Below are 26075 nucleotides of genomic sequence, written 5' to 3'. Positions count from 1 at the left end.
GCAATATTGCTGGCATTTGTAAATATACGCCAATAGCACTGCTAGGTTGGGCCATCTCTTCCCTTTTCATGTGAGGGTGAGTTGGCCAGTGGGCACAGTGCTGGGAGCTGTGTGAGACCAGCAGGGAACCCCTGTGTGGTGCAAAGGCAGCTGCCGTGCCTTGCCTGTAGGAGATGCTACATGTTCCTCTCTGTCATCAACTTCTCTGCTTCTTCTGCTAAAGACCTTTTGCGTTAGTAAGGGTCTCTGAAGCTGGAAGGTAGCACCTGTAGGTGGGTTTGGCAGTGTCCCAAAGCACGTGTTGTCCAAACTGATGTGAAAATTGCTTTTGTGTTAAGATCACAGGTTCTGTATTGGAGAAAGGTATATAACTTAGGTTAATTTCAGTTGTAAACACACTCAGTGTTTCAGGATATAAAGCAAAATCCAGTGTGAGAGAATGTTTAAAACTGAAGAAAGGAAAAAGGTTATGAACTTCATCACTTAGGTTCCTTTCTAGTAGTAGTAGTAGCGGTAACTTCAAGTTTAGAGCTTGACATTTCCTGGTTTTCCACTCAGATATTATGGGATATGGCAGTAATGACCTCTTTTATCAGGGCGCAATGTAAACTTCCTAAAAGTAGACTGGATTGACATTTAGTTTGCACATTCCAGTGCGAACAGCTATGGAGAACATGCTTTAATTGAGAGTGTTAAAAGTGATGTGGGAATTCAGGCTGAATGCTTCTGACTTGTGTGGCTTTAATTGAGAAGCTTGTATTTTATGAGGAGGAGGAAAAAATAAAATGTACAAGCACACAAATTAAATGCTACAGTTCTTTTGCATTCCTGGAAAGCTAACACAATTAGTTTCTTCTAAAATGTTATATGCCTCTTTAGTTAGCCTCTGAGAAGGTCATATTTGTAATGGTCTTTACAGTGTTTTGCTGCATATTGTTAGCTGCTATGGCTGAAATATTTTACACTAATCAGTGAGCTTTTGCAACATGTGTTAATAGCTAAGCAGGAACTTGTGGGGACACTTCCAGTTTGCAATATCAGTTGTTGTAGAAGTATATGAAAATGCAAATCCTAAAATCTCTCTTCAAGGATGAATTTTCAAATATTTTTTAACTGACTTTAAAGTTTTGGTCAGGACAGGAAGGTATCTTAGCCCGGGTTGCAAGTGTACCTATGGAAGGATAGTGCTTACAGCGAGGGGGAAGGCTAGCATCATCCCTTCAAAGCTGAGAAGCTTGGTGAGAGATCAGAGACCTTCTGGGATCTGCAGGGGAAACAGCGCCTTTTCCCTTCCCCTTTCTCCAGTAAATAACTGGCAGTCCTCATCCCGCTCCTGAAAAGTTTTCCTGTGCACTGGTCTCCTGCCATAGTTGGCATTGCTGTGCTGGATTTTGGATCAGCCCCCATTAAACATCTCCCTATAAGCTGTTAAGCACTGCCTTTGCCCCCTGGCCTTGGCACAAGCAGTAAAGACCCTAAAAACTATCAAGGGCAGTGGAAGGAGCAGGTGAGATCACGGGCCTTCAGCTTTTGCAGTGAGTGTGTTAAAGGAAAATGGCGAGGGGCTCACAGCTGCTTAGATGCAGAAACCCATGACATGCTGAGACGTTTGCTCATGTGGCTCTCTCAGGGCTGTGCTTCTTATTCTTGCAGTGCCTGGTGATTGTGCACTCCTGTCTGCTGAGTCTGCCTGGCAGACTTTTGGTAACCAAAAGCCAAATTAGAAAAAAAGGTCCAAAGACAACTAAGACTGGAATAAATGTATATATTAAATATTCCATTACATTTTATCCATGAAACATTTGCTTATAGTCTGATATATGTCAAAGCCAAACAGAAAGGACAACAAAAAAAGCCTTTCTAAAGCAACTGCTTGACTGGAGAAACTTAGCAGAACAAATACGAATTAAAATTAAATCGTCACTGTAACACTGGACTGTAGAAAACTTACAGGCCTTTGCTTGTGATTCCTAGTTGTTTGGGTGTCTCCAGTATGGCAGTGGTTTTGCTCCTCTGCTTTGTCCAGTGACTCTGAAATTCCTGACATAGGAGCCTGGCTCTCTAGCAAACATCGGGATCTGTAATTGTTTCCTGTCCTCAGAGTGGGGCCAGAGACTTGGGACCAGGGGGGAGGGGGTGGAAATTGGGAAACAAGTCGAAGTCTCACACTATTGAGGTCTCGTTATTGGTGCAAGAAAAAAAGATTGTTCCCAGAAGAATTGGTGCCCAGTTGCTTTACTGCTAATTTTTAGTTTACTACTAAAGGGCTACAGCTTCACATGTTTCTTGAGAGCTGGGGTTCCCATGTAATTTTAGGAATTCTGGACCTGAATTTTCAGGAGAAACACTAAATATGGAAAAAGGTAAAAACAACAGTGTTATGGGCTCCCGAGACCCTTGGTGTTTCTCTTGCAGTTCTTAAAAGCAACATACGATCATACCAAAATTTTCTCTCTCAGCTTGCCTCTCTCGCAGAGAAATTTCTCTATTTGCAGGCAGAGGCTGACAAATCACAACTCCCTACATTTTTTAACTGTTATGGTTATGTGGTGTTTTTTGTTATTTTTGGGGGGGTGGAGGGGGCTAATTTGCAGTTTCTTCCAACGTTTGCAATTTGAAGGTATAGAAGTTCTTGAAAGCTGGCAGTACTTCACCATCTGTCAACATTAGGATGTCAGCATCCTAAAACAAAGGCTTTCCTGGGTTGCAGTTCCAACTAATGACACGGCTACCACTAGACTAGTATGATTGTTATTTACAAGTTTCACAAGGTATCACTGAGCGTTGTGCCCACATCACAGGAGCCAGGCAGACATGCACTCCCTGCTGTCCCCTTCTGTACTTCATTAAAGGAGGAAGTGCAGGGAAGAGGCTCCAGGAAGCTTGGTCACACTATGGAGGGACACCTGAGGACACTTGTGGAAGAGCCAGTGGTGTCCTGGTTTTTGGGGGCAGCCTCCATTCAGAGCTGGGACAGAACTGCAGGGATCTTCATACTTTTCCCCCAGGAAAAAAAAAAACAACACAAAAGCAAAGGGAATCCCCCACCAGTGACCAAAGGTGACTTCAAAGAAAGCAGCCTCCCCTTTCCTGGATTGTGTGTATTGCACTGGGCTCTTCACAGAGCATTTATCCCACCAGGAAAACGTAGTGGGGTATGTGGATGATGAGCCTGCTTGTTGGGAGTGCAGTACTGCAGCATTCCTTTGGCTCAAATGCATGATGGCTGAGGCCATGCAGTCCCAGTGTCCCCAGGGACATGTTGACAAGGCAGAATGCTGTGCCAGCACTGCTGGCTTTCCTAGGGCTGGGTTGGTGCCTTCGGCAGTGGTGTAGGGCTCTTGTTGGGCTCAGCAAAGATCCAAGTGGGCGTAGCACCTGAGGTTAAACACCAGCAACAATACTTCAGGGTGGTGCCTCATTCCTGTGTTTGTTGATTTTATGTCTAATAGAGCTGAAATGCAAACCCAGTTCCTAAACCTGTTGAAGCATATAGCCAAATTTGCTGAAAGAGCAGAGAAAAGGTCTTACCTGGCAAGACTACATCACTGTTGTTCTCTATCAAACTGATCTTGGTACTCAGAGAATCAGCAGGCAGGGCTGCTAGTTCACACCAAATTTATCAATAGTAATGGTTTTGCTTTTATTCTTTTTTTTCCTAATTCTTTACGAGCAGTTTTTGATCTTGGACTGTAAGCACCCTGCAGCAGGGATTTTTGTTCTGTGTATGCAGAACATAGCACTGGGAGGTCCCAGTCCTACTTGAAACTACTGGGCACTGCTGCAATGTGCAGAGTAAGTAAAAATAGCAATCAAAACGTCAGTGATAAAATAATAAAATATGCTAACTGCAATAAAATACTTTCTTGAATGCTCGGTTATATTTTATTGGGCTTTCAGGACTTATATCCTCCAAGTCTTTACAAATAGTCGAGACTAAATAACAACATTTTGGTGAACGCTGAGATATTTGACGTTTTCAAGAGGTCAAGATCTGTTTTCTAATCCTTGGCAAATTCATATAATTTCCTCTCAACTGCTTACGCTTGAGAGAGTTACAATTCCATTTACTTCTCACAGAAAGGTGGAGGAGAACAGTTTTGTTCTGGAGAGGTAAATGCAGTGCCACAAAGAAGCAGGTTTGGTAGGCTTGATGGAGCATGCAGCGGCACAGATGAACCGCAGAGCCACGATGGTGCGTTTGTGTTCGCCCAGATGCCTACACCCAGCTGCACGGGGAGATGTTTCACAGACAGGTGCAAGGCTTCCCTGTGAGAAGCTGGTGGGAGAGAGAGTAAGTCTGGCTACCTTTTGGCATTCTGGCCTCCAGCACAGGTGAGAATGCTCCCAGTTTGAAGCAACAGGGACAGAAGGTTTCTGTGCTGCTGGGTTTGGCGGCACTGCGCCGTCAGGAAGCTGCGTGGTGAGCTCTGCTGACACGCAGTCCCCACTGAAGCAGCTGGTGGTCTGTAGCCCAGCAGTGAGCAGGGTTGTGACGTGACGTGAACGTCAGCCTTGGGGACCAGATGTCCTTGCTGTGCTTGTAGTCAGGACTTTGCTCAGCACATGCCCACACACAGGCAGGGCAGGGCGTGACTTTGGGCAACCTGGGGCTGTTCCCCACCACCCACCTTCGCCTCGGCAGCCCAGGAGGCCTCGCAGTGATGCCGAATGGCCAACACGTCTGCTTGAGGCGGGCTCGAGCATGGAGACGAAGAGCCCCGCTGGCCCGGCTTGGTGTTGGGCGAACGGTGGTCCCTGACCATGCCTCCCTTCTCAAGGCCTTCTCTCGGTGCCGACCGCTAGATGGGGCCGGCCAGTCTCGGTAGCAGCGGGATCTGCACAGCCATAAATCACCCCGCCGGCGGGCTGAGGGCCCCGCTGCTGGGGCACCCCAGCTTTTGAAGGGCAAAATGCGCCTTTGTTCCCCGGCTGACCTGCGCCGTGACTTCAGCGCCGCGTTTCCCGCCGGCCTCGCCGGCACTGACACAAGCCAGATGGCCGCGGCTGGCAGGCCTGCGCTGCCGGGCAGGGTGGGAAGGTTTTATGGCCGGCTGCGGGAGCGCGGCGAGGCTGCAGCCCGGCCGGGTAATTACGCTTTCACTGCGCACTTTATTCCTGGCAGCGAAGGTCGCTGGGAAAAGAAAAAAAAAAAAAAAAAAAAGTCACGTTTTTATTTGTAGTGTTCGTTACGGACAGACCTTTGATCTTTTATTAGTCGGTAGTCTGCTCTGGAGGAATTTTTTTTCTTTTTTTTTTCTTTTTTCTTTTTTTTTTTTAAACCGGTCCTGCAGTCACTCGTGAAAATGACATGTTTATTTATGTTTAATGGCTCTCTCAGGCTGTTCATTGTGCGGTACTTACCTTCCCCCTCCTCTTTGCCTCCATTTAGTAACACAAAAATGTTTTGGTTTTGCAGCGAGTTTAGTTTGGAGAAGTCAGAGTTCAGGCATGTTAATACAAGCAGTTTTCCCTCAGATATACTCCAGAGCGATGCGGTAACATACATCAGCGTGCGCTACGCGTTTGCTTGCTCGGGGGTCGGAAGAGGCTGCGATCGCCTCCCCCCTCCCTCAGGAAATGCCCGCCGTGAAACCATGCCCAGCACGAGCCGGGCGCTGAGGCCCCCACGGAGGGGAGGCCCTCGCAAGGAGCCACGCTTGTGCTTCACCGCCTGGCCTGGGCTGCTCCTCCGGCATCACTGAGTGCCGTGCTGCTGCATCCTGTGTCACGTTCCCTGCTGCGGCCGTGCTGCCGGGCAGCTGCGTGTCCTCCTTCCCATGGCGGGGAAATGAAGCAATTGGTGTTTAAATCCGTCCCAAAGAAAACCTTGCGAGTGCCTTCTCTCTCTATTTTCTATATTTAAACTGGCCAGAGGATTGTTTAAATATATCTCACGGACGGTTTACAATGCAAATTATTTCCTGCCTTTAAAACAAGAAGTCGTGGGTTTGAGATATCTGGCAAGTTTATTGCAGTGAGATGTCACGTTCAGACGAGTCATCAAAAGAACAATTTTTAGCGGTGACTGATTTCTTGCGCTCACCATTCAGAAATGTGGAGCTTGGTTTTTTTAACAAAACAAAAAGGAAAATCCTGCCACATTATGGGATGTTGAAAGCAGGAGTCCTGCCATCTAGCTTGGGCCACCAGCGCTACCCCTCAGGGCTTCCACACTTGTGATCGTGCAAGTTGCTGCCTCACATTGCTCAGTGTTTGGGATCCTAAGCATCTGCTGTAAAGGCCTCCAATAAAGATATCCCCTCCCTCACGTGTGGCTCAGAAAGCTGCTCTGCAGAAGGCTGTGTAATACGTACTGAAACCTTAACGGGGGGAGCAGAAGAAACCCACCAAGAAAGGTGCATTTAGAATGTGATGGTCTTGAATAACTTGTAAGCATTGTTTTTTTCTGTGAATGTATCTTAACATTTTTGATGTTTTAATTTGTTCTCATCTTTTTTTTTTTTCTTTTTTTTTTTTTTTTTTCTTTTTTTTTTTTTCTTCCCTACTCAGCTCTTGCCCCTGTTGTTTGCCTCTGGTTTTGTTGGTGAGGATATCACAGTGATGTCTGCATTCAACCTGCTGCATTTGGTGACAAAGAGCCAGCCAGTGGCCCTGCGAGCCTGTGGGCTTCCCTCAGGTTGAATGGGTGCTGCTTGTCGTGTCATGCGTAATGAAGGCCCGTTAGCAATGGGTGTCTCTGCTGCAGGAAACGCTGTGCTATGGGTTGCTCTGCTTTGTTTAAATTTGCCTTGGAACCAGAACTTTGTTTGCTTTTCTTTTAAAGTCACCGGCTTGGCTGAGGGTTTCCATAGCCTAGATTTTACTCTGCTTGGCAGTGCTGTCCAGCTTCCTTGTCCAACAAATTCTGAATTGAATTTTTTTTATTCTCCTCATTGTTGGAAAAGCAGTGGAATTAAAGATCAGTTGTGTTCAGTGCTGTCTGCAATTTTTTCCAAAAGATACTTACTGGAATTCAGCATTGAATTGCAGCTGCATCCGAGAACAGCCTTTCCAAAATCTTCAGAAGTGCGCTGTGGTTGCATTGAATGTTTCCCTTTTAAAAGTTTCAATGTAACTTAAATACATTACACTGAAAATTATGTATAAAAAGTGTTCAGAATTTGAAGTGTAATTCTTTTTTCCCCTCTGACGGCATATTTAGTGGCTTGACACTTGTGCAAGTAAATAAATAACTAAATGGAAATATGCAACCTCATGTTCCAGTGCGACTGCACTTCTCAAGCAATGTCCAAGGCCTGCTGCTAGGTCTGCGAGGGCTGCCACAAGGCCCATCCTGAATGATTTGTACCTCAAACCCAACAGTACTTTGTATTTCACTGAAACAACAGTATTTGCAATGTCTGCCTAATAATGCCAGCGTACATGCTTATGGGAGAGAAAATACAAGCTGCAGAGTTAATTTTGACTGTTACTAGGAATTTTCTTGACACTTAGATAGAAGAAAGATAAGATCCTGGCTGATCAGTGTTTGAAACATCAAATAAGAACCAGCGTGGGTGTCTGTATGACACAACTGTTTCATAAGGGTACAGAATGTTATAAGCACTTTTTTCTAGAGCTGTACTTAACAAGCATATGGAGGTGATGTTCTAAAGATTTTTTCAGTGATAAGACATCAGTTTTCAAGCTGATGGACTCTCTAAAGCTGATTACATTCTATTTGAACTAAATCTGAGTCCAATTTTTGCAGCATTTGTGTTCTGTTTTCCCCCACATGTGCACAAAACTCCCATTAACCTAGATAGGAGCTACAAACACATATTGAGGAAGAGAGAGAATAGCCCACATTGTGTCAGTCTGACCTTTGTTTCCTGTTCTATTTGCTGCCAGATTTTAAATCCTAAAAATACAGGATAAGCAAATTTCCTTAGCCCTCTTGATGCACCTTTTGATGTGCGCTCACATGGCCGGGGCCTGCCCCAACACGGGGACAGTCGCTGTGCTGGTTATTTTGTCCCTGCTCTGCAAAGGGGATGTCGCATTGGCGAGCTGGGAACACCGTCTGCAGGAGGCTGTTCTACTGCATACCTCTTGGTGAAGTATTGTGCTGGCAGTTTTGTCCAATCCTTTTACTGCCATAATGCTGTAGTCAAATTTTGGAATCAGAAGTTGGTAGCGCTACTACCTATTCGTGTGCATTTGCTCTGTAACTGTGCAAGCATCAATAGTACGAGTTCCACCCTACTTATGTATATATTTTAAACCAAAATTCATCTGCTAACAGTGGAATAATATACAATCACATATCTCACATATTTTAAGAGTAATCTGAATTCCCCAGATGCTTATAAATTAATGTAGACTTGCTTTGCTTTTGGTTTGTTTTTTTTTGTGTGTGGTGAACTGAGGGGGTTACAAGTAAATGGTGTAACATGTATCAAATTAAATATGGGAATGAGATCTGGAGGCAACATCTGTTTGAATGCCACAATCCACTGTGACTTCATTTTTGAATATACAGAAAACGCCCCAAGTTCTCATGACTTTTTTTCTACCATTACATTGTATTGGTGCTTTTCCCACCAGCCCTTTCTTTGTGAGTTGCAGCTCAGCAACGGTATCACTTCAGGCCAAGGATCCTGTAAGTCTCAAATGGTGCAGAGTTTGTCCTGCTTCCAGCCAAATGGCAGATTTCATAGGAAGGAGACAGTCTGTGTTTTGCAACCCCTGTCCACTCAGTGCAAAGGAACAAAGTGCTGGCATGGACTTCAGCCTTGAGCTCTGCTGCCAAGCCAAAGGCTCTGGCTGAGGCCAGTACTGTCTTAGGTATGAGCTGAGCTTCCCAGCACTGTTCTGAATTCCAGACAGTTAAACATTTACAGGACAAGGTCTTCAATGTGAAAGTATGATTTCATTTCAGTGCTCTGTCCGTCCTTCATGGAACAAAATGATGTCACATTGTGTGTACTTTGTCCTTAATACAAAGTCACAGGGGCAGATCAGAAGCAAGCTAAATGAATGGCATGATGCTCAGAAGTACCTCAGATCAGTGTGCATCTTTCTTTTCCCTCAGATGCTGTTTTGCAAGCGTGTGCAGGTTATGCTGGATGACTGGTAAACCAAACTAATCCTAGTGCCAGAGAAGTCTTTATATGTTCTCTTTCTCCATTTGTATATTAGCACCCGTGGTGTGAGCGCACTCTTCTAAATGGTCTTTTAAAAATATTTCTTTTCTGAAGCTAGGACGAAATGTTTCGATGTGTGCAAATCCATCGTGCTGCCTGCCCTCAGTGCGCTGCTTACAGCGTTGCAGCGCCAGGCCCTAGCCCAGCAGCCCCGGTAGATGGCACCAAGCATATGCTGTTCCACAACCCGAGCTATATGAAAAGCTTCCCGTTTAGTGGTCATTCATACGTAAAGTACACCCCGAGACCTTCGGAATATTTTAAAGTATTTTAGTAAACGCATGGCCATTGGGAAAATCACATAAATCTGCGCTCATAGCCAGACTCAACCATGTCGGTTCAAGATTTCATTTCCAGCAAAGTACAGCTCCATTGTATTTTTGTGTGATTTAGAGATGCTGTTTCTTGAGGCTGCCCTATTGAGGTCGAATGCTCTAAATTTCCAAAGAAATGTGGGATGCACTCAGCACCTGCCAGCATTTAGTTCACAGAAATTAAATCCCCTCTTTTTTCAATTTTTTTTTTTTTTTTGAAAACACACACACAAAAAAACCCCAAACTTTTAATCCAAAAGCTGTTTCAGCTGCTGTAGAGCATACAGCAAGTAACCAATAGAAATAATGATTGTGCAGATTCCAAGTACATGTTTTCTGTAGCAGACCACCGAGATACAAAGTAAAAAGTTATCTGACTTTGCTTTGCCGTGTCTTTTAATTAGTATGGGTTCTCATTTCTTAAAAAAATTCCTTTAACACTTTGAATGTTATGCTGCTTACATCACATTTGTTGCATGAGACAATTTGGCTTTTCCTCTTCTGTGGATCAAAGAAAATTGTAAAAATAAGCAAAAGTAATGATAAAGAAATGACAGGAGTACAGTTGGTATTTCTTTCCAGGACACGTGTGAAATAATAAAGTTCTAGATAACACTGAAGTGTTGTGAAGTGTTTAATTACTAAAATAACTACTAGTAGGAAACCATGCTTTTATAGGCTTAGATTAAGATACAATACATCTGTATGAAGATGGTGCTGGGCATATGGTGTAAGTCTTTATTTAACAAACATCTATAGCTTGTTTCTCACTTGTTTTATTAAATGTTTGTTAGTCTCAGTTTCAGTAAAACTGTCTTGCCATAAAATTGAAATGAATAGCTAGTGAACAGAAAGCTACTGGGTCTCCAAACTGAACTTTAAACAGAAAGGATTACTCTGAGGAGCAGATCTTGCAAACACTTAGGAGCTATTCCTGTGCGTTTGTCCCTGTGAGCTCTCCAACTGCTCGTGTCAGTGAAACTATCTGTGCACGCAGCGTTTGCCACATCTGCCCTCAACACTAAAGGCCTAGAAGAGACCTTGGTCTCATGCATTCCAAGCATGTTGGCTGCTTTCAGCCTTGGTGCTCACTGGGTAGATCTGAAAACGTTGCATACCGTATGTTTGTGTGCTCAGAGGTGTAACTTCTCTAATTCATGTTTTAACTTCCCCTTAGCTTTCCGTAATGCATATCACCAAAGATGTATGATTACAGGTGGCTCTTCACGTGTCCTGAAAGAGAATAAAAGTGAGACTGAGTTGCCGTATAACAATGCTGCTGGTACGGCTATGGTTAAATGCCTGTCAGTGTTTTCATTATAAATCCCTATTTTCTGGGGTTTATAACATGAATGTAAAAATTTGCTCTGGGCTTACATGTGTCATACAAGGTCTCAGCTGGATGTTCTTGTTCCTCAGAACTGACTGGGGGGCAAAAGTTAAAACTTAGTTCTATGAAACTAAATTAAGTTAAAAAAAAAAAAAAAAAAAAAAAAAAAAAAGCAAATATATCAATTTGGAAAAAAAAAATTTAGTTTTGTTTTTCACTTCATTACAGTCTTACCAATTATCTAGTCCACTGCCTCCCAGTGATTAGGAGAACCATCCATTTGACACTTTGACACATGCTTGAGCAGGCACTATGTGAGCACAGCAGCAAGCAGCATGTGAAGCTGTTCGTGTGTCATTAATATACAAATGTGTTTGTATCTCTGTTTTGCTTCTTGGTGATAGTGATGATAACAGAATGCTGCATTGTCATAATAGAGCATAAAGTTGTTTTTGTTTTTTTTTTTTTTTGAAAGGCTTGAGAATGGTTTAAAAAATGAGTCTGTATAACTGTCTTAATGGAAGTATATTTAATGTTGTTTCTGCTTAAAATGTTATCCTGTGTTTATGAATGTTTTTTTATACAACAGTATTCAGTCTAGAATGTCTTATTTAATACAGTTTAACATAATGTCTTATTTAATACAGCTTAACATGACATTTATTTGTAGATATCTCACTGGGAGTGATACCCTTATGATGCCTGATGCTTGCAAATCTTGGGATGATACAGAAGACCAGAAACCCTTTGTTAATGCACTTTATTTTGTACGCAGGCTATGTACCTTTTTCACCCCTCTCCTTCTTCTCTCTGTATCAGGAGGCTGTGGGCAGAGGCTGCTCAGGGCTCTGTGCTGCTGAGAGCCATGGGATGAGGAGATCCTTGTGCCCCCGGTACTGCACACAGAGCCAGTTCCTCAGCACAGTCCCTGATGGATCTCTTTAAGGCATTTGCTTCCCTTCCTACTCCTACAGGGGACTCACCGCAAGCCATTTTTACCTTTCTCACAAGAATGTTTTAATCTTGAGAGCTCATAAATTCCCTGCCTTCCACTGCTGCGTCCAGAGCAGTTTGGGCTTACTGCATTTCTGCAGCAAAAGATGGATGTAAAAGGTGAAGTTCTGTTGCTGACAGTGTTTCTGTGCTTTAAAAGCTGCAGTACAAAGCTGCTCATTTAGTTACGAGGCCATCTGGGTGTGACTGGAGGTCTGAGGACACCTTTAAGGGCTGCCTTCACTCTTTCCTTTTCAATTAAAAGCAACTCCCAGCCTTGGCCTTTCTCTGAGGAGTACATAAGAAGACAGGAATGTGAGGGGAAAGAGAGATGACAGCATGCAGAGGGAAAGGAGATGTTATCTGCTGCACAGCTGAGGGAGGGCAGGCAAGAAAAGGTGCAGTTCAGGAAGAAGGATAGGATGTTAACCCTCGAGTCAGTAAGAATGTGTTTGCAAGCGATGGAGGAGATGATCCAGCAGGTCCCTCATCCAGGGGGTGCACATGCTGGAGTTGGGTGGCACGCTGAGTGGGTCTGGAGGCACAGGAAGCACCAAGGCCCAGCTGCTCCATTAACCACAGCTTGCTCACTGGAGGTCACTGTCTTGAGAGAAAATGAGGAGTGGAGAGAAATTGCGACCCAGGAGGCCTGCAAGCGAGAGAAGCTGGCAACTGCCAACCTTTTAGTCCTGATGCATGTTGAGAGGGGAGGGGGCTACCATGTTGATTTCCGTGGTGGCTGTAGCCAAGTGAGAGCCGCAGCACAGGAGCACGGCGCCTTCCCGCTGGCTGCCCTCCTACTGGGCTGGGGGCTGTGGGGCAGCAGGCCGGGGCAGGCAGGCTCTGTGCTGAGGGCTCAGGTTTAGCTCAGGGTTGTTTGGAATCGGAGGGGAGACCTCCCCCAGCTCCTTCCCTCCACCCCCCAGCCCAGGCACTCATGGCACTTTGGTTCTTGAAACGCAGTGCTCATTTCGCAGGCCACACATCACTATTGTGGAGGAAGCAGCAGGAGGATTTAGCTACAGCCTGAATGCTACAATAAGCTACACAGCACTGCGGTAACCGCTGGCAAATGCTGACTTTTTAATTGTTTCCGCTGCAGGGTTAGACCTTTATTAAAGCCGTGTGAATAAACTTATTTTGATGGCTCACTGAAATGCAAAAGGTAGCATAAAGCACTTTTATTAAATTCAACTTAATTCTGCTGCTAATAAAATGCCTTTCCATATGTTGTGCACCTTTTTATTGATCCTGACAGAAATCTACTGACCAGATACAGAGTGCTCTAGTCTTCCTTGAAGAGTCTCTGCCTTTCTTGCTTTTAATTTAAACAGATGGAGTGCCCATGAAAGGTGCTGGGATTATATCAGCAAAACAAAAGTCTCTTTATCTATTAGAGGAGAGAGGAAGAGAAATAGATCATAATAAATGTTCTCTCCCACTGCTGTACCTGTGGATCTCAATCTTGCCTTGCTTGCTTTGCACCCAAGAGCAAGGCAGGCAGGCTGGCTGCTCTGTGCCTGTCCTTGGCTGTTGTGGGCTGACAGAAGTGGCAGTGATAATGCAAGGACTTTTGTTCCATGTTGGATGAGGTGCTTCTGCTCACCAGCTTCTCTGAGGGGCTGTGTGCTGCCATTTCCACTGTCCTGGTGAGGCATCAGTGCTCACCCCCACCTGTGGTGCAGGCTGCTCTCAGAGTGCTCAACGTCTAAGGTTGTGGGAGCGAGGTTGTGGCTGGTAGTGACATTGATTTCATTAATATGAGATAAGGAAGTAGAGTAGACGAATGGAGCTGCTTCTTTTCCCCTTTCCCAATATGCAAAACACTTCCAGCCCCTGCAGAATGTTTTTTACATTCGCAGGGAGGGCAGGCAGCTTCAGATTCCTTTTGCAGGGAACAAAGTCTCCTTGGCCTACACATCACCCACGTAACCTTGGCCTTGTCCACGTAACCACAGCACAGGCACTCACAGCTCAGGGCAAGCAGTAAGGCAGGCTCCTGCCCCATAAGATCTGCCCCTGCTGCGACCACAGTGGGTTTATTTGGGTTTTAGTGCTCAGGAAACTGGTATTCTTACACAGAAGATCTTTGCTGATGACTCAGTATATAAGTGTGTATAAAACAGGAGTCATGCTGATGGCCAGGTGAAAAAAATAAATGTGGCAGCTCTGTCATTTGATTGCATAGGAAGCTTGTGAACTTGCGAAGATCTGGCTTGCCCTTCCTTTGTAGCTATGTAACCATCCTGACTACCAAACTGACACTAGACAGTGTTTTTGAGACACATATTTTTTGGTGTTGTTCTTGAGCCCATATTGTGGCTGTTGTCCCAGTACCTGGCTTTTGGTTTTTCAACGCACAATATAGTGGAAATGGGCTTCACTCCATTACTCCTAATGCTTGCATGAAACTGCAAATGGTATTTCAGCAGCAGATGGGAGTTAGCTACCTACAGCAAGAAAGCAAAGGAGCCATCCCTCAGAGAAGAACCACAAATCTGTTTTTCGACGTGTAAAACGTTTACAAGGTTTCCCTAATGTCAGAGTTTGCGTTTTACTTAAACTTGACCTCTCAGTTTTCAGAGTTCTTTTGTAGAATCTCTCCTAGGCAGTCGCGTGCTGAGGTGATTTAAAATGGCTTGTGATGGGATTATGTAAAGATGTACCAAATACTATGCTTTGTGAATCTTGGTTTTTTTCTTCCAGATTTACAAGCTAACAGAACTGTTTTCACTGATTTGCATTTTCAGGAGTTTTTCTTTTAATTTTTGTTAACTAGATCAACAGTTCCATATCCCCCACACCTTTTTTTTTTCTTTTTTTCCTGATGGGGTGCAGACTAAAAGTGCATGGGGTGATATAAACTGTGCAAACAAAATTTAAAAGAATGAAACCAAGAGAGTCAAAGTTTAATAAACCTGATTGTTGGTGATAACATATGCAAGGATATTAATTTAAAAACACATACACAAATATTTTCTAACCTTGCAGGATCCCTTTTAGCTTCAGTGTGAGATAATTCACTGTGGATGAGTGAGGTAGGACCCACCTGTGAAGGAGCTTTGGGAAGCAGGAGACGCTTAGAGCTCTCTAGTCCTTAGACTATAGGACTGGGAGCTGCACCATTTGTGAGGAAACAGTGGGGCCTTACTTTGTGCCTGAGTTGCCCAGAAAGGTTTTGCAGCTTTGCTGCTCTTCAGGATCCCTTAGCTTTTTTTTTGCTATTTTTTTTTTTTTTTTTTTGTAACTATAGGACTGTGTCTCTAAGGACTTAGAGTCCTCCGAGCTCCTCACAAACCCTTCTGCAGTTATTGGAGCTGTGCATGCCCTCGGGGGTTTGCCCACACAGGTCCCATTGCATGACTGGGGCTGTGGTGGTATAGATATGACAAAATGTGCAGGAAGGCCCCTCAGAATGCTTGGGTTTGTTAAAAGAAATAGTACTGAAGACTGGAAACCCGATTTATTATATGGCCCTGCTCTGCTGAAATGTTTGATCTTGCAGTATTTAATTCAGGAAGCCTTAATGGTATGCATTCAATGCATGACTGTAATGTCCATTAATGCTAGTGGAATATAAGCATGCACAGAAGGAGGAAAACGTATGCTGTGTCTTCCACGGAGCTCAAACGCTCAGTTAATTTTGCAGTGATGGGAAGCAACAGGACATAAGAGAAAATCATTAGAACAGTTCAAAAGGGATGTAAAGGAGGAAAGGCATCAGGCGCAGTGCCAGGGTATGTCAGGGCACGCCAGACACTGCTTGACACCTCCGGCATGGTGGAGCAAGTGAAGGGCTGAATGGTGAGGAGTAACGGTCTGCGAACTCATGTCAGTCTGTGTGGACGTATCTTGTTGCTAGTTTCCTTGTGATTGGTTATACTGAAGGAAATGGCACTTGTTCGCCTGTGTTATGAACCACAGACTTGAAAAGGTCAATTGAAATCGGAATTTATATGTGAGGTGATATGCTTAATGTCTTCATTATCAGGTCAACACCCAGAAAATACTTTCTGTTCACCTCATTTTTTTACAGAAGGCCTCCAGACACCAGGGCTGAACTCTAAAATGTGCATGGTCTGTGGGTGAACAGTAAATTGCAGCACACTTTGCATTTCTTTTCAGAAAAGCCATTCCTAACCACAGGGATGACCAGAAGCGTTTCTGGTTTTGTTTGTTTCACCCTCTTGCGCTTTATTTTTTTATATTTACACATATATATTATATTAAGATTTGTGAGTTCGGTCTTTCTTTTGAGCTTTCCATCCTGTTCCAAGATTCCAGCAACTTCTAGCGCTGATGGAACTGCTGGAAAAGACAGAAGGCAAGTGGCCTGGAGTGTCAGTGTCAGCACTGAGTATGGAATGGTGGTGTGCACTGCTCCCTTGACGAGCACCAAGGAGAACGAAGGCACCATGCTGTGCTGACTGGAAAGCTTGCACTTGGTCTCAGACCCTGCAATGGAACCTGTGCAAGTGTTGTAGATGTCTGCCAAAGGAGAGGGTGAATTGTGTGACCAGAGTAATGCACAAGCAGATCATTGATGGCATTCAGTCCACTCTTGGAGCCCTGTCCGGACCTAGTGGAGCAGCTGGGTGAGGGAGCATCACCTCTGGATAACGTCAGATCCCATTCAGAGTCCAAAGACAGAATGAACCCAACCTTAGTTATGTTCACTATGTATTTAGTCTAGCCATACTGTCAGAGTTATCACACGGTTGCCATGTTGTGTGTGCAACTGATGGCATTGTATCTCTCCTTCTGGGAGCTGCACCATTTGTGAGGGAACAGTGGGGCCTTACTTTGTGCCTGAGTTGCCCAGAAAGGTTTTGCAGCTTTGTTGCTCTTCAGGATCCCTTAGCTTTTTTTTAGCTATTTTTTTTTTTGTAATTATTAACAATAGCTTGCAGGTGGTATCTCATGCAGGGAACCAGGGTGAGGAGGGCGGCCAGGGCACCTTTGTCCTCTTTAACAACCATTGCTTGTTGGTTTCCCTTGGATTGGCAGGCTGGTCGTGTACTGCAGGCTGAGCATTTTTGTCCTTTTGCATGGTGGTTCCTTCCCAGCTGAAGGACTCTGCTCCTAGAATTTCATCCTGCCATCTTCCTGAAGCTTGTACATGGGGTGTGATTCAGATAATGTATCCTCACACTCTCTGGTCATGGTTGAGCCTTGCGTTACCTCCCTGGCTCTGCAGCAACATGGGAATAGTCAATTTCTGGAACCTTTTGTTGTCGCTGCTAGCAGTTAGCTAGTGAGTGCAGCTACCTGAATAGGGCTGTTCCTTAGAGCTGAGGGCTGGACTGAGAGATTGCCTCTGTGATTTGTAGTGCAACCACAGCTTTTTGCTGCCGTGTGCTCTATTAAACTGGAAACCTGGAAAGTCCTTTGTTGGGTCAGGTTGTAATTTACCCCAGTGCAGATTAGCGAGATTCCCCCACAGACGTAAATACTCGTCCTACTGTAAAAAGGCGGCTAGTTATTAAAAGCAGTGGGGAAAAGTCTTTTGTAACGTGCTCCCTACTTCTGATCTATGTCATGGATCAAGTGGCATACAGAAATTTCCTAGCGAGTAGCAGTGAGCCTGCTAGTTGAAGAACACAGCGTTTCTGAGATAGAAGAGAAATTATTCAAGGAGTGCAAAGAGGGAATGCTGGCTATTCTGCAAAACGTTCAGTATTTTCCATGACTTTTTGCAAAGCGAAGATACCCTTAGTTTTCTTGTTTGAAACAACTGACGAGCAAATGGGTGTTTCTGGAAGAAACGATTGGGAGATATTTTTCAAAGTGAGGTGCTGGTCTGTAGGATTCTTTGCTGCTCTCTAGACCAATTTTTTGATACTGCAATATCAGACGCAAGAGCAGCTGTCAGTTTCCTTCTGAGCAGCAAAGAGCAACACAACAATAGTTATTTATGTAATGCGTGTGCTTCCTTTCCCTGCTCTCTCTTCTTTGAAGGACTCACTAGTCCTAGAGCCCAGCACGTTGTGAGAATAAAAACCTCCAAAGTCTGACATCTTTAAATAAGCAACCAAACGTTATAAAGAACAAACCTCACTTACAGTTAGGAAACAATATTTACATTTAAGGTTGAAAAGCCAGGATGTAGGAAAATTTTGCTAATTTGGAAGGTGACCTTTAAGTGCACCAAAACCAAATAATTTGTAAGCTATGGCACAGGGCACATTCCTGCAAAATTTGTGTGAATACTGCTTTAGTGGTTCTTGAAAGACAAACAAAGAGACCTGGAATGAAATCTTTATCCCTCTCCTAAATAAGATTGGAGCTAACAAAGGCGTACAGCAGCGCCCTTTCAAAGCTTGCCATTAAAACGCGGGCTCTGCAGCACAGCTAATGAGAGGGCTCAGAGTGGAAAACAATCTGTTTTTAAGAATGTTTAGATCAAAAGTAATTTCTAATTTATGAAATAAAGTCGCTTTTCAATACCTTTCTTTCACTAGTAAAGCTTTTTATGTTTGCACTATTTACTTCAATCAGATGTTTTCAATTTTACTTTTTTCTTCCTGAAAATACTTCCTAGGGTTAGTCAGTAGTGACCAACTGCATTATTCTTTTTCTCTCTCCCCTACTCACCCACCCCCACACATTAAAAAAAATGAGAAAAGAAGAGGGGGAGGAAGAAAGAAACATCTTTTCTTAAATGATTTGCAAGCATCTGTGCTTTAAGCTACTTTTTATGAACACTCCTTAGTAATGACTCAAGGTAAAAAAGCAGAAAAGCATCCAATGTTAGGAAATTGCAATCCAATACCATGTAATTTAAACCTGCCATTGCCTCTCCTGTACTAAATGACATACAGATGGGTAGCTCTGTTCCCTCTACTTTGGGAACACAATTGGTCTTTTTATGAGCGTATATACATTACTAGCAAAAAATATTTTTGTCGGGACTGTTTATTTCTAATTGTATCATATTTTAATTACTGTCATTAGAGTGCTTTTTTCCTGCCATGCTTTGTCAGCTCGTTTTTGCAAGTGATTATTCAAGTTATGTTAATATTTGGCCATTTCTCTTATTACTTTGGGAGTTTTCATTCAAAAGCAGCTTTATTGTTATTTTTCTTCCTTGATGTGACGCGCAGTTTTGTTCCATAGAAATGTTTTTTACAGTAATCCCTATGTACTCTTTTTTGTGTGAATTAAGCATAATACGAGATTCTCAGAGACGGGTAATTCCAATAGCAACCCTAATTTTAAGGGAACTTTATTGTTGAACCTGATACATCGTACTGCATAAAGACGTGACCTGCCGCTCAGGGCTCTTCAACAGGGAAAAATACAACTGCTACCTTTATAAAGAAAAAAGGACTAAGATGCTACTGAATGTTAAATGACTGGATTGGAATTCTAAAGATCTATCATTATTCAAAGCTACCTTAAAGGGGTATGAAATTGTTGGACGATGTAGCTGAACATCATATGCCCATTACCATAAGTCACCAATATAGATGTCTTGTAAAGAACATTTCAGCTGCAGTTTTATATATATATATATATACATATATATATGTGTATATATATTGCAGCTTTCTTTCTTTCTTTCTTTCTTTCTTTCTTTCTTTCTTTCTTTCTTTCTTTCTTTCTTTCTTTCTTTCTTTCTTTCTTTCTTTCTTTCTTTTTAAATGGCTGGAAAATGTAACTTTCTTGTGAATGATTTTGTGCGCAACAGTTTAGCGTATAACACACGGAAGGGCTTTGGCTGTAGCACATTGTCACTGCTCCAGTGGAATCACCTGGCTCTCGAGCAAAATTCTTTTTAAACTTGGATTTGAAAAAATAATCAGCTGCAGTTCAGCTGAGCCATTCTTCGTGCATTAGGGACCGGTCTGGTCATTGACAAGTGAATGCAGAAGCTATGCTGTGGCCGTCTGCCAAAGCAATTATTCAGGATTTAAGCTAAAAAGGCTCCTTCTCCCATATCCTCTCCCTTTGCAGGGTCATGTAGGGATAAAAAAGACTGTAAGGTGGTCTTTTCCCAGGAGGAGCTGAGGAAGCGGCTGACACCCTTGCAGTACCATGTCACTCAGGAGAAGGGGACGGAAAGGTAAGGCAGGGCGAAGGGAGCGCATCCCTCGAAACGCAGGCATCTTTCTTGTCTCCCTTTGCTCTCGCTGGTGCTTCCTCATCCTCCCCGGCAACTTTTTTTTTTTCCAGGAATTCTGCACTTGTTTACTAACCCCTACAAATTAACACCACCAAAAGACAAGCATCTGCAGCACGGAGGCCATGGCCAGGGGTCTTGTGCGACTTATAATGAACACTGTATGTCTTATAAAGTCGCAGGGCTTATGTTTAGAGTCTGTTTTTAGTTTACTACAAAATGTGTGGAAGTAATAGCGGTTTAGGTACACTTCTTGGAAGACATCACAGTAAGCAGAACCACGAGGGAAATGGCCCCGTGCCAGGATGCTGAAGTTTTGAAGGTGGTCATTGTAAGTATAGACATTTTGGCTGCAGAAAGAAGGTAGCATAATTTAGTTCTTTTCCACCCCGCTCCAATTTCTTTTTGAAGCACATGTGGAGAAGGTATTTATTGGCTCATTTGTGGTTGGAATGTCAAAAATTTTCAATAACTGCCCTCACATGGCTTTAGTCGCTGGAAGCCAGCCCTGAATCCTGCAGGAAAAAGGAGACTTGCTTCCAAGACTGTTTTTAGTGAATAAAGTCTCTCTCAGCTGATTCCAACACGAAGGTAACTTGCCAAGGCCTAACCATTTTTGTTGTCTAATTTATACCATTGAGCTTGGCGTAAGGCCCCGGCTTTACCTCCGATCCAAATGTACTAATGATGTAACCGCTTGTTTTCATTCATGACCTGAAAGGGCTCTTCACCACACATGGGGTCCTGCTTAATAGGTGGCACTCTTCCCGACAGCGAGCTGTTTGCTGGTCGAGCCGAGTGAGCCGGTCCTGCTCCCATCCCTTCAGCTTCCCCGCCGCCCAGGCTGGCCAGGGGATGGGGACGGCGGCCCCCGCTGCGAGGCTTTCCTGCCCCGCGTCCCTCCCTCTTGTGTATGGGACCAGCAACGTGATTTAATGTGCACAAACAATCGGAGATAAGGTCATTCTTAAAAATCCTGTTTATAAAAAAAAAAAAAAAAAAAAAAAAAAAAATTGGACCTCATAAAAAGGGTGAAAGGATAATAAAAACAAGCTGCGGAGCACATAGGCTTTTTGTTGGACTAGCACAGCTGATTCGTATTAGATGAATGACCTCCTAGCCTTTTAGATTGTTAACTTAGAAAAATATTCCCTCAAAGCTGTAATATTGCTTTTCAGCTACAAATATAAGGCTCATGCAGCTTGAAATCATGGAGCAATTATTTCATTTTCAGCTACAATACTTCTGTTGCCCTGGCAGCCCATCTTGGACGAACCAAACACTGATTCCTCATTATCATCTCAATGGCAGACACCCAAGAGCTTTGCACCTCTCACTCAGCATCTGAACTCACTGCTAAAACATTTCCTAAAGGCAAACCCTCTTGCATAGAAGTGCATAGGATGAAACTAAATTTGAAAGCCTCCGTGTTTACAAAATGTGCATTTCACTTACCAAGATTCCAGTTTTTCTCCTTTTTGTTGTTCTGTCCTTTGAACTGTGTGACAATTTGCTTCCTCTTGCATGATACCTAACACCTGAAACTAACTAATGAGGACATTCCCCTTTTCCTGTGCCTGCTTTATTTGCTTCATTTAATAAAAAAAAAACAACTACAAACTTTTAATTGTTTCTTTTTTGTCTGTAATATTTTTCTGAAGTCCTACCTACTTTAATAATTTTTTAAAAAAATCCTCTGTTTATTTTTAAAATGTAGTGTTATTGTTTTCCCAGTGCCTTTGAGGGGGAGTACACACATCATAAAGCTCAAGGAATATACAAATGTGTTGTTTGTGGAACTCCTTTATTCAAGTGAGTATACTAAATGTAGTTTTGAGATTACTGTCTCTTAGTTTATGTGCTGTGTTCCAATATAATCTTGCATATATTCCAGTATTGATGTAGTTGTGTAAGAGAATATAAGTCATTCAAACTGATAAGGAGTACAAGAGAAGCAATGTAATGAATAATGTTATAATAAAATAATAAATACATAAAAATAGTAAATAAATAAGATAGCAAATTTCATAGTAAGATAACACTGCATTAGAACAGGCATTTTGACTATATATATATTTTTTTTTTCCATATGCAGACATGCCAAGTTATAATAGAGTACTTTGCTGTTCTTATAGTGCCAAGTTATGGCCGTTAGCATTACTAGCAGTCAACTTTAAGATCTGGATCCTGTGTGGCAATGCTGCATCCATGCTACAGCATTGTGTCCAAGAATGGAGAAATAAGGAGATGCTTTTTTAGAATTCAAGCAGTTAAGCAAACAAAACTCAGGAAAATGACATCACTTACTGGATTTTCATCCATCCCAATTAACACGCAGAGAGAGCTGAGTTGGAAACTGAGGCAAGGATTAAGAAAGACGTAATAAATTTTCTGTCTTGCAGTTGGAAACTGAGGCAAGGATTAAGAAAGACATAATAAATTTTCTGTCTTGCATGACAAATACCCTTTAGAAGTACTGTGGGAATTACAGCTCTAAATTTGGTGGTAGAAGCTGTGCTGATTGAATTTTCTCAATCACTGCATTGTTTGCCCTGTTTCTGTTGTGTATTTTTTTTTTTTTCACATTTTTGGCCAATTGTCTTCATTCAGATGAAGAATTCCATCTGAGTTTTTCCCTCAGTTCACATTGTCTCAGCCCTCTCACTTGGAGAGGCATCTTCGCAGCAGCATGAAGCAGGATGGTCAGCATAGTGTAAGGAAAACTGCTTTGGTAATAGGTTGCAAAAATAAAATTGATGGAGCTCCAGAATCACAAGATGTGGCAGTGATAGTTTTTTTCTAGAGACTGTCTGTAAAGATGAGAAAAGAACTTCATCTCTGTTAAGTTTGATTCCTCTGTTAGATGACCTGCAGAAACTTTAGTAATAATGTGAATCTTTTGAGTTGGAAAACTGATCATTATGAGCTCAGCCAAGGCAATATTCCCATGTCATGTGTTATTGAGGTGCTTGGCTTGGGGATACACATGGGGATCTGAAGGCTCCAAAACCTGTTTTTCTACTCTGCCACTCAGACATTCCCCTGCTTACTATAGCTGAATCTTTGCGGGGGAAATCCTGGCTCTGTTGAAGTCAATTCACATTTAGCAAATGAATACAATGGAGCCAGGATTTCACCTTGTACCTTCAAGACTGGCTTCCTTTCTGTCATCTGCTGGAGAAAGAGTAATTTTTTGTAAGGTGAGATTTGGACAGAAGTTGTTCACATAAATGAATGTGAACTACTTTCCAGTCACTTTCACAATCTATTTCATATGGGAAAAAAACTGCAACAGGAGACTTACTTGTGATTATCTAAAGCACAGTATGCTTTGGCATAGTCGACTTTTGTAAGTTAAAGGTAATGAGTTGGATTTCCTTCTGTGAAAAGAGCTATATGGAAATGTCCCTGTTTTCAGATTCTCTTTGAGGCTCCCCATGGATTTTATGGGAGGAGAGAGGAGGAAAGAGGGAAGTTGTTTTTTATTTTTAATAACTCCCAGGCCAGTGGGCACCTGAAAAAGCCTTCCTCATTGTGTCCCAAGCTTCCCAAGCCCTTTGTGTTGCTTTATGGCACTGAGCTCTCACCACCTCTGATCCACACTGAGTCCTGCTGGTTCTGCTGACATGAGTGGCCGAGGTGAGAACAAACGGAGAGGACTGTAGGGGCCCATCAGTTCTGTCTGTGGGGCCAGGTACAGCTGCAGAGTTGAGGTGGGATGGGTGCTCTTTCAGTACTGGTGCAGTCACTGCAGTATCAGTAGGAACTCTCCTCATCTATCCTTTTGCCTGCAAGATCCATGGAGGGCATTATGCTCAGCACCAACAAAACTGATTTTAGCACCGTGAAGACAATTTTTTGCAACTGGGGAAGATATGTTCCTGTATCCTGGTGCCTCCTTCTGCCCGGCCAACTAAAGAAGCGAGAAGGTAGCATAAATAAGAGAATGCAAAATGTATGATGTTTACTAAATTTTCCCCACAAATATGAATCACTGGAATATTTGCTTTGGAATAAGGAGTAGGACAACACAAAGAAAGGACATTGCCCTAGATAAAATGCATGCAAGTGGTTTTTCGTTTTATCTTTTTTTTTTTTTTAACTTTCTTTTTAATTTCCAGATAGTCATCTGAAACTTGTATTTCCATTTGGTTCTCATTGGGTGTCCATTAATTTTTTTCTTCATGTCATTGTAATCTGTAAATATATATATTTGGACAATGGACCTGTCAGTTTAACCGGGAAAGAGACTGAAGCTTCAGCAGTAATATTAACAAACTTCAACTTTTAACATTTCTGATTTACGTTGTTTCATTACCATGTGACACACGAGGTCAGGGAACACATGAATTTTACACTCCAGATGAAAGACCTGGTTTTTGGTGCGTCTTTAAAACAGAACTCTGTCTCTATCACAGGAAAGATAAAAGAAACAATTAGGAATTTAACATCTCTTCATCTACCTACTTGTACTAGTGTTATGAGAAACCTCCCAAGCTTTATGGAGAACATGCTTTAACTTTTTCCACAATCAAAGGTGGCTCACGCATAAAATCCATAATCTTGCCATTGAATCTAATTACTCCATCTCTGAACTTTCACGCCAGACAGTCTCCTACATCCAGTACAGCTGCCCAAAGAAAGCAATAAATGAGAGAGACAATAAACTAATCTCAAGTATCTCCTTTTCTGCAAGCCAGCCCATGTGCGGTTTTATGTTACACTGTGTTACACCCCAGTCTAGCAGCAGGCTTATGCTAAAGGCAGCGGCTTGGCCCCCCACCTTCCTCTTGTTCTTCATGGCTTCCCCTTCACTGCACATTGATCCAGCAGAAAACTGAGCTACCAAGAGAAAAACTCAGTGCCTGTGAGCTGTATTCTCCAATGTTCGTTCTTCATGTGGCACATTTATGGCTGGACTGCCTCTGCAGCAGTAGTGCTTGTTCCCATGTCAATTTGCAGAGAGCCACCGAGGGCATGAGTAAATTCAGTATTTTCTAAAGGCTGATGATACTTAAGGATGGCACCTACTTTATTTTTTTCAAGGAATTGTCTTGTATTCTCTGCTAAAATATCATTCTGCCCACTGCCATGGCAAGCAGAGGTTAGAAGGGGCCTGCATGAAACCTGCTGCTTGCAGTATTACCATAGGAGAACAGTATTCCATATTTAATAAGCTACAGTCATGTCCTTTACCATATGCAAGACCGTGTGAGAAAGGCGTGGAATACATGGGTTGAACTGGGAAGCTGAGGAGAATGACTTCCCTTTAAAAAAGAAATATTATTGTTGTGTCAGTTTCCAATTTTTAGGGCCAAGGGAAGAATTGCCAAGTCTTAATAAATCACCCACCACTGCCTTTATTGCTTCCTGGAAGGAACTCTCAGTAATGGTGTTGGGTATTCTGAACACGTGCTAGGAGAAACAGGAACACCCGTATTCATGTCATGTTTTCATTTGGTTTTCAATGAACTGTATCTGGTCTTCTCAACATCTCTCGGGCATCTAAAAGCAAATTAGGAGGAAAAAGCATAGTTGTGTGATGCTGCCATTAAAATGATATCCCTCTTCTCCTTAACGTAAGGGAGGATTTCAGCCATTATGCTAGGTCTATAGCTTTCTTCTCACTATTTGGGCAGACCAGATGACAAATCAGCACTGGCCATCTAGCAAGGAGAGCCCATATGAAATACTTGCTGTAGCATCTCTGACAAGATATAATAAGGCTAATAGATCTACTGAAGCAACTTCATCCATCCAGACTGACTCTCAGTTTCTTTATAAAATTTCTAGTTTTGTGTGTCAAAACCAGGAGCTTCCTTTTAATAAAATTCATTTCGAATAAGTAAGCTTTTGCTTGTGTAGGAATAGGCCAGCAGGAGCGTTACCAAACAGTTCTTTCTCTGAACCCACATCTTGGGTATTGCATAGCTCAGAGGAGCTTCAGGATCTTAAAACTTGTAAGAGCTGATGCAGCTTTTTGTGAGTCTTCCTTAGAAAAGGGGAGAAACAAATAGTGAAGTTGCTATCATCAATCAAGCATTAGTTTCCTCTTGCTCTATTAATTTAGGGTTGAAACCAGCCTTGGTTTTGAGTCTGCTGTGTCTTTGCTTTGAGTCTTCTGGACAACAAATTCTTATGTGCTTTTAATCACCTTGGCTGAAATT

The 26075-nt window shown here is 42.8% G+C and overlaps 1 protein-coding gene across 7 annotated transcripts in view; it reads left to right on the top strand.

Annotated features, from left to right (window-relative positions):
- Positions 1-26075, top strand: part of MSRB3 (methionine sulfoxide reductase B3) — an 83912-nt gene that overhangs the window by 11070 nt on the left and 46767 nt on the right. Inside the window, exons 2-5 of one of the 7 annotated variants that reach the window (XM_052669324.1) lie at positions 6514-6640; positions 10680-10712; positions 19743-19851; positions 21643-21720. In XM_052669324.1, coding sequence (XP_052525284.1) covers positions 6514-6640; positions 10680-10712; positions 19743-19851; positions 21643-21720 — 347 coding nt within the window. Of the gene's footprint in view, positions 1-6513; positions 6641-10640; positions 10746-19742; positions 19852-21642; positions 21721-26075 lie in introns of all 7 variants that reach the window. The other 6 variants (XM_052669322.1, XM_052669321.1, XM_052669323.1 and 3 more) reach the window with 6 other exon arrangements.

The sequence above is a fragment of the Tympanuchus pallidicinctus genome, unplaced genomic scaffold, assembly GCF_026119805.1.
Source record: "Tympanuchus pallidicinctus isolate F22 unplaced genomic scaffold, pur_lepc_1.0 scaffold8, whole genome shotgun sequence".
NCBI classification, from domain to species: Eukaryota; Metazoa; Chordata; class Aves; order Galliformes; family Phasianidae; genus Tympanuchus; species Tympanuchus pallidicinctus.
This window is presented reverse-complemented; position numbering and strand designations above follow the sequence as displayed.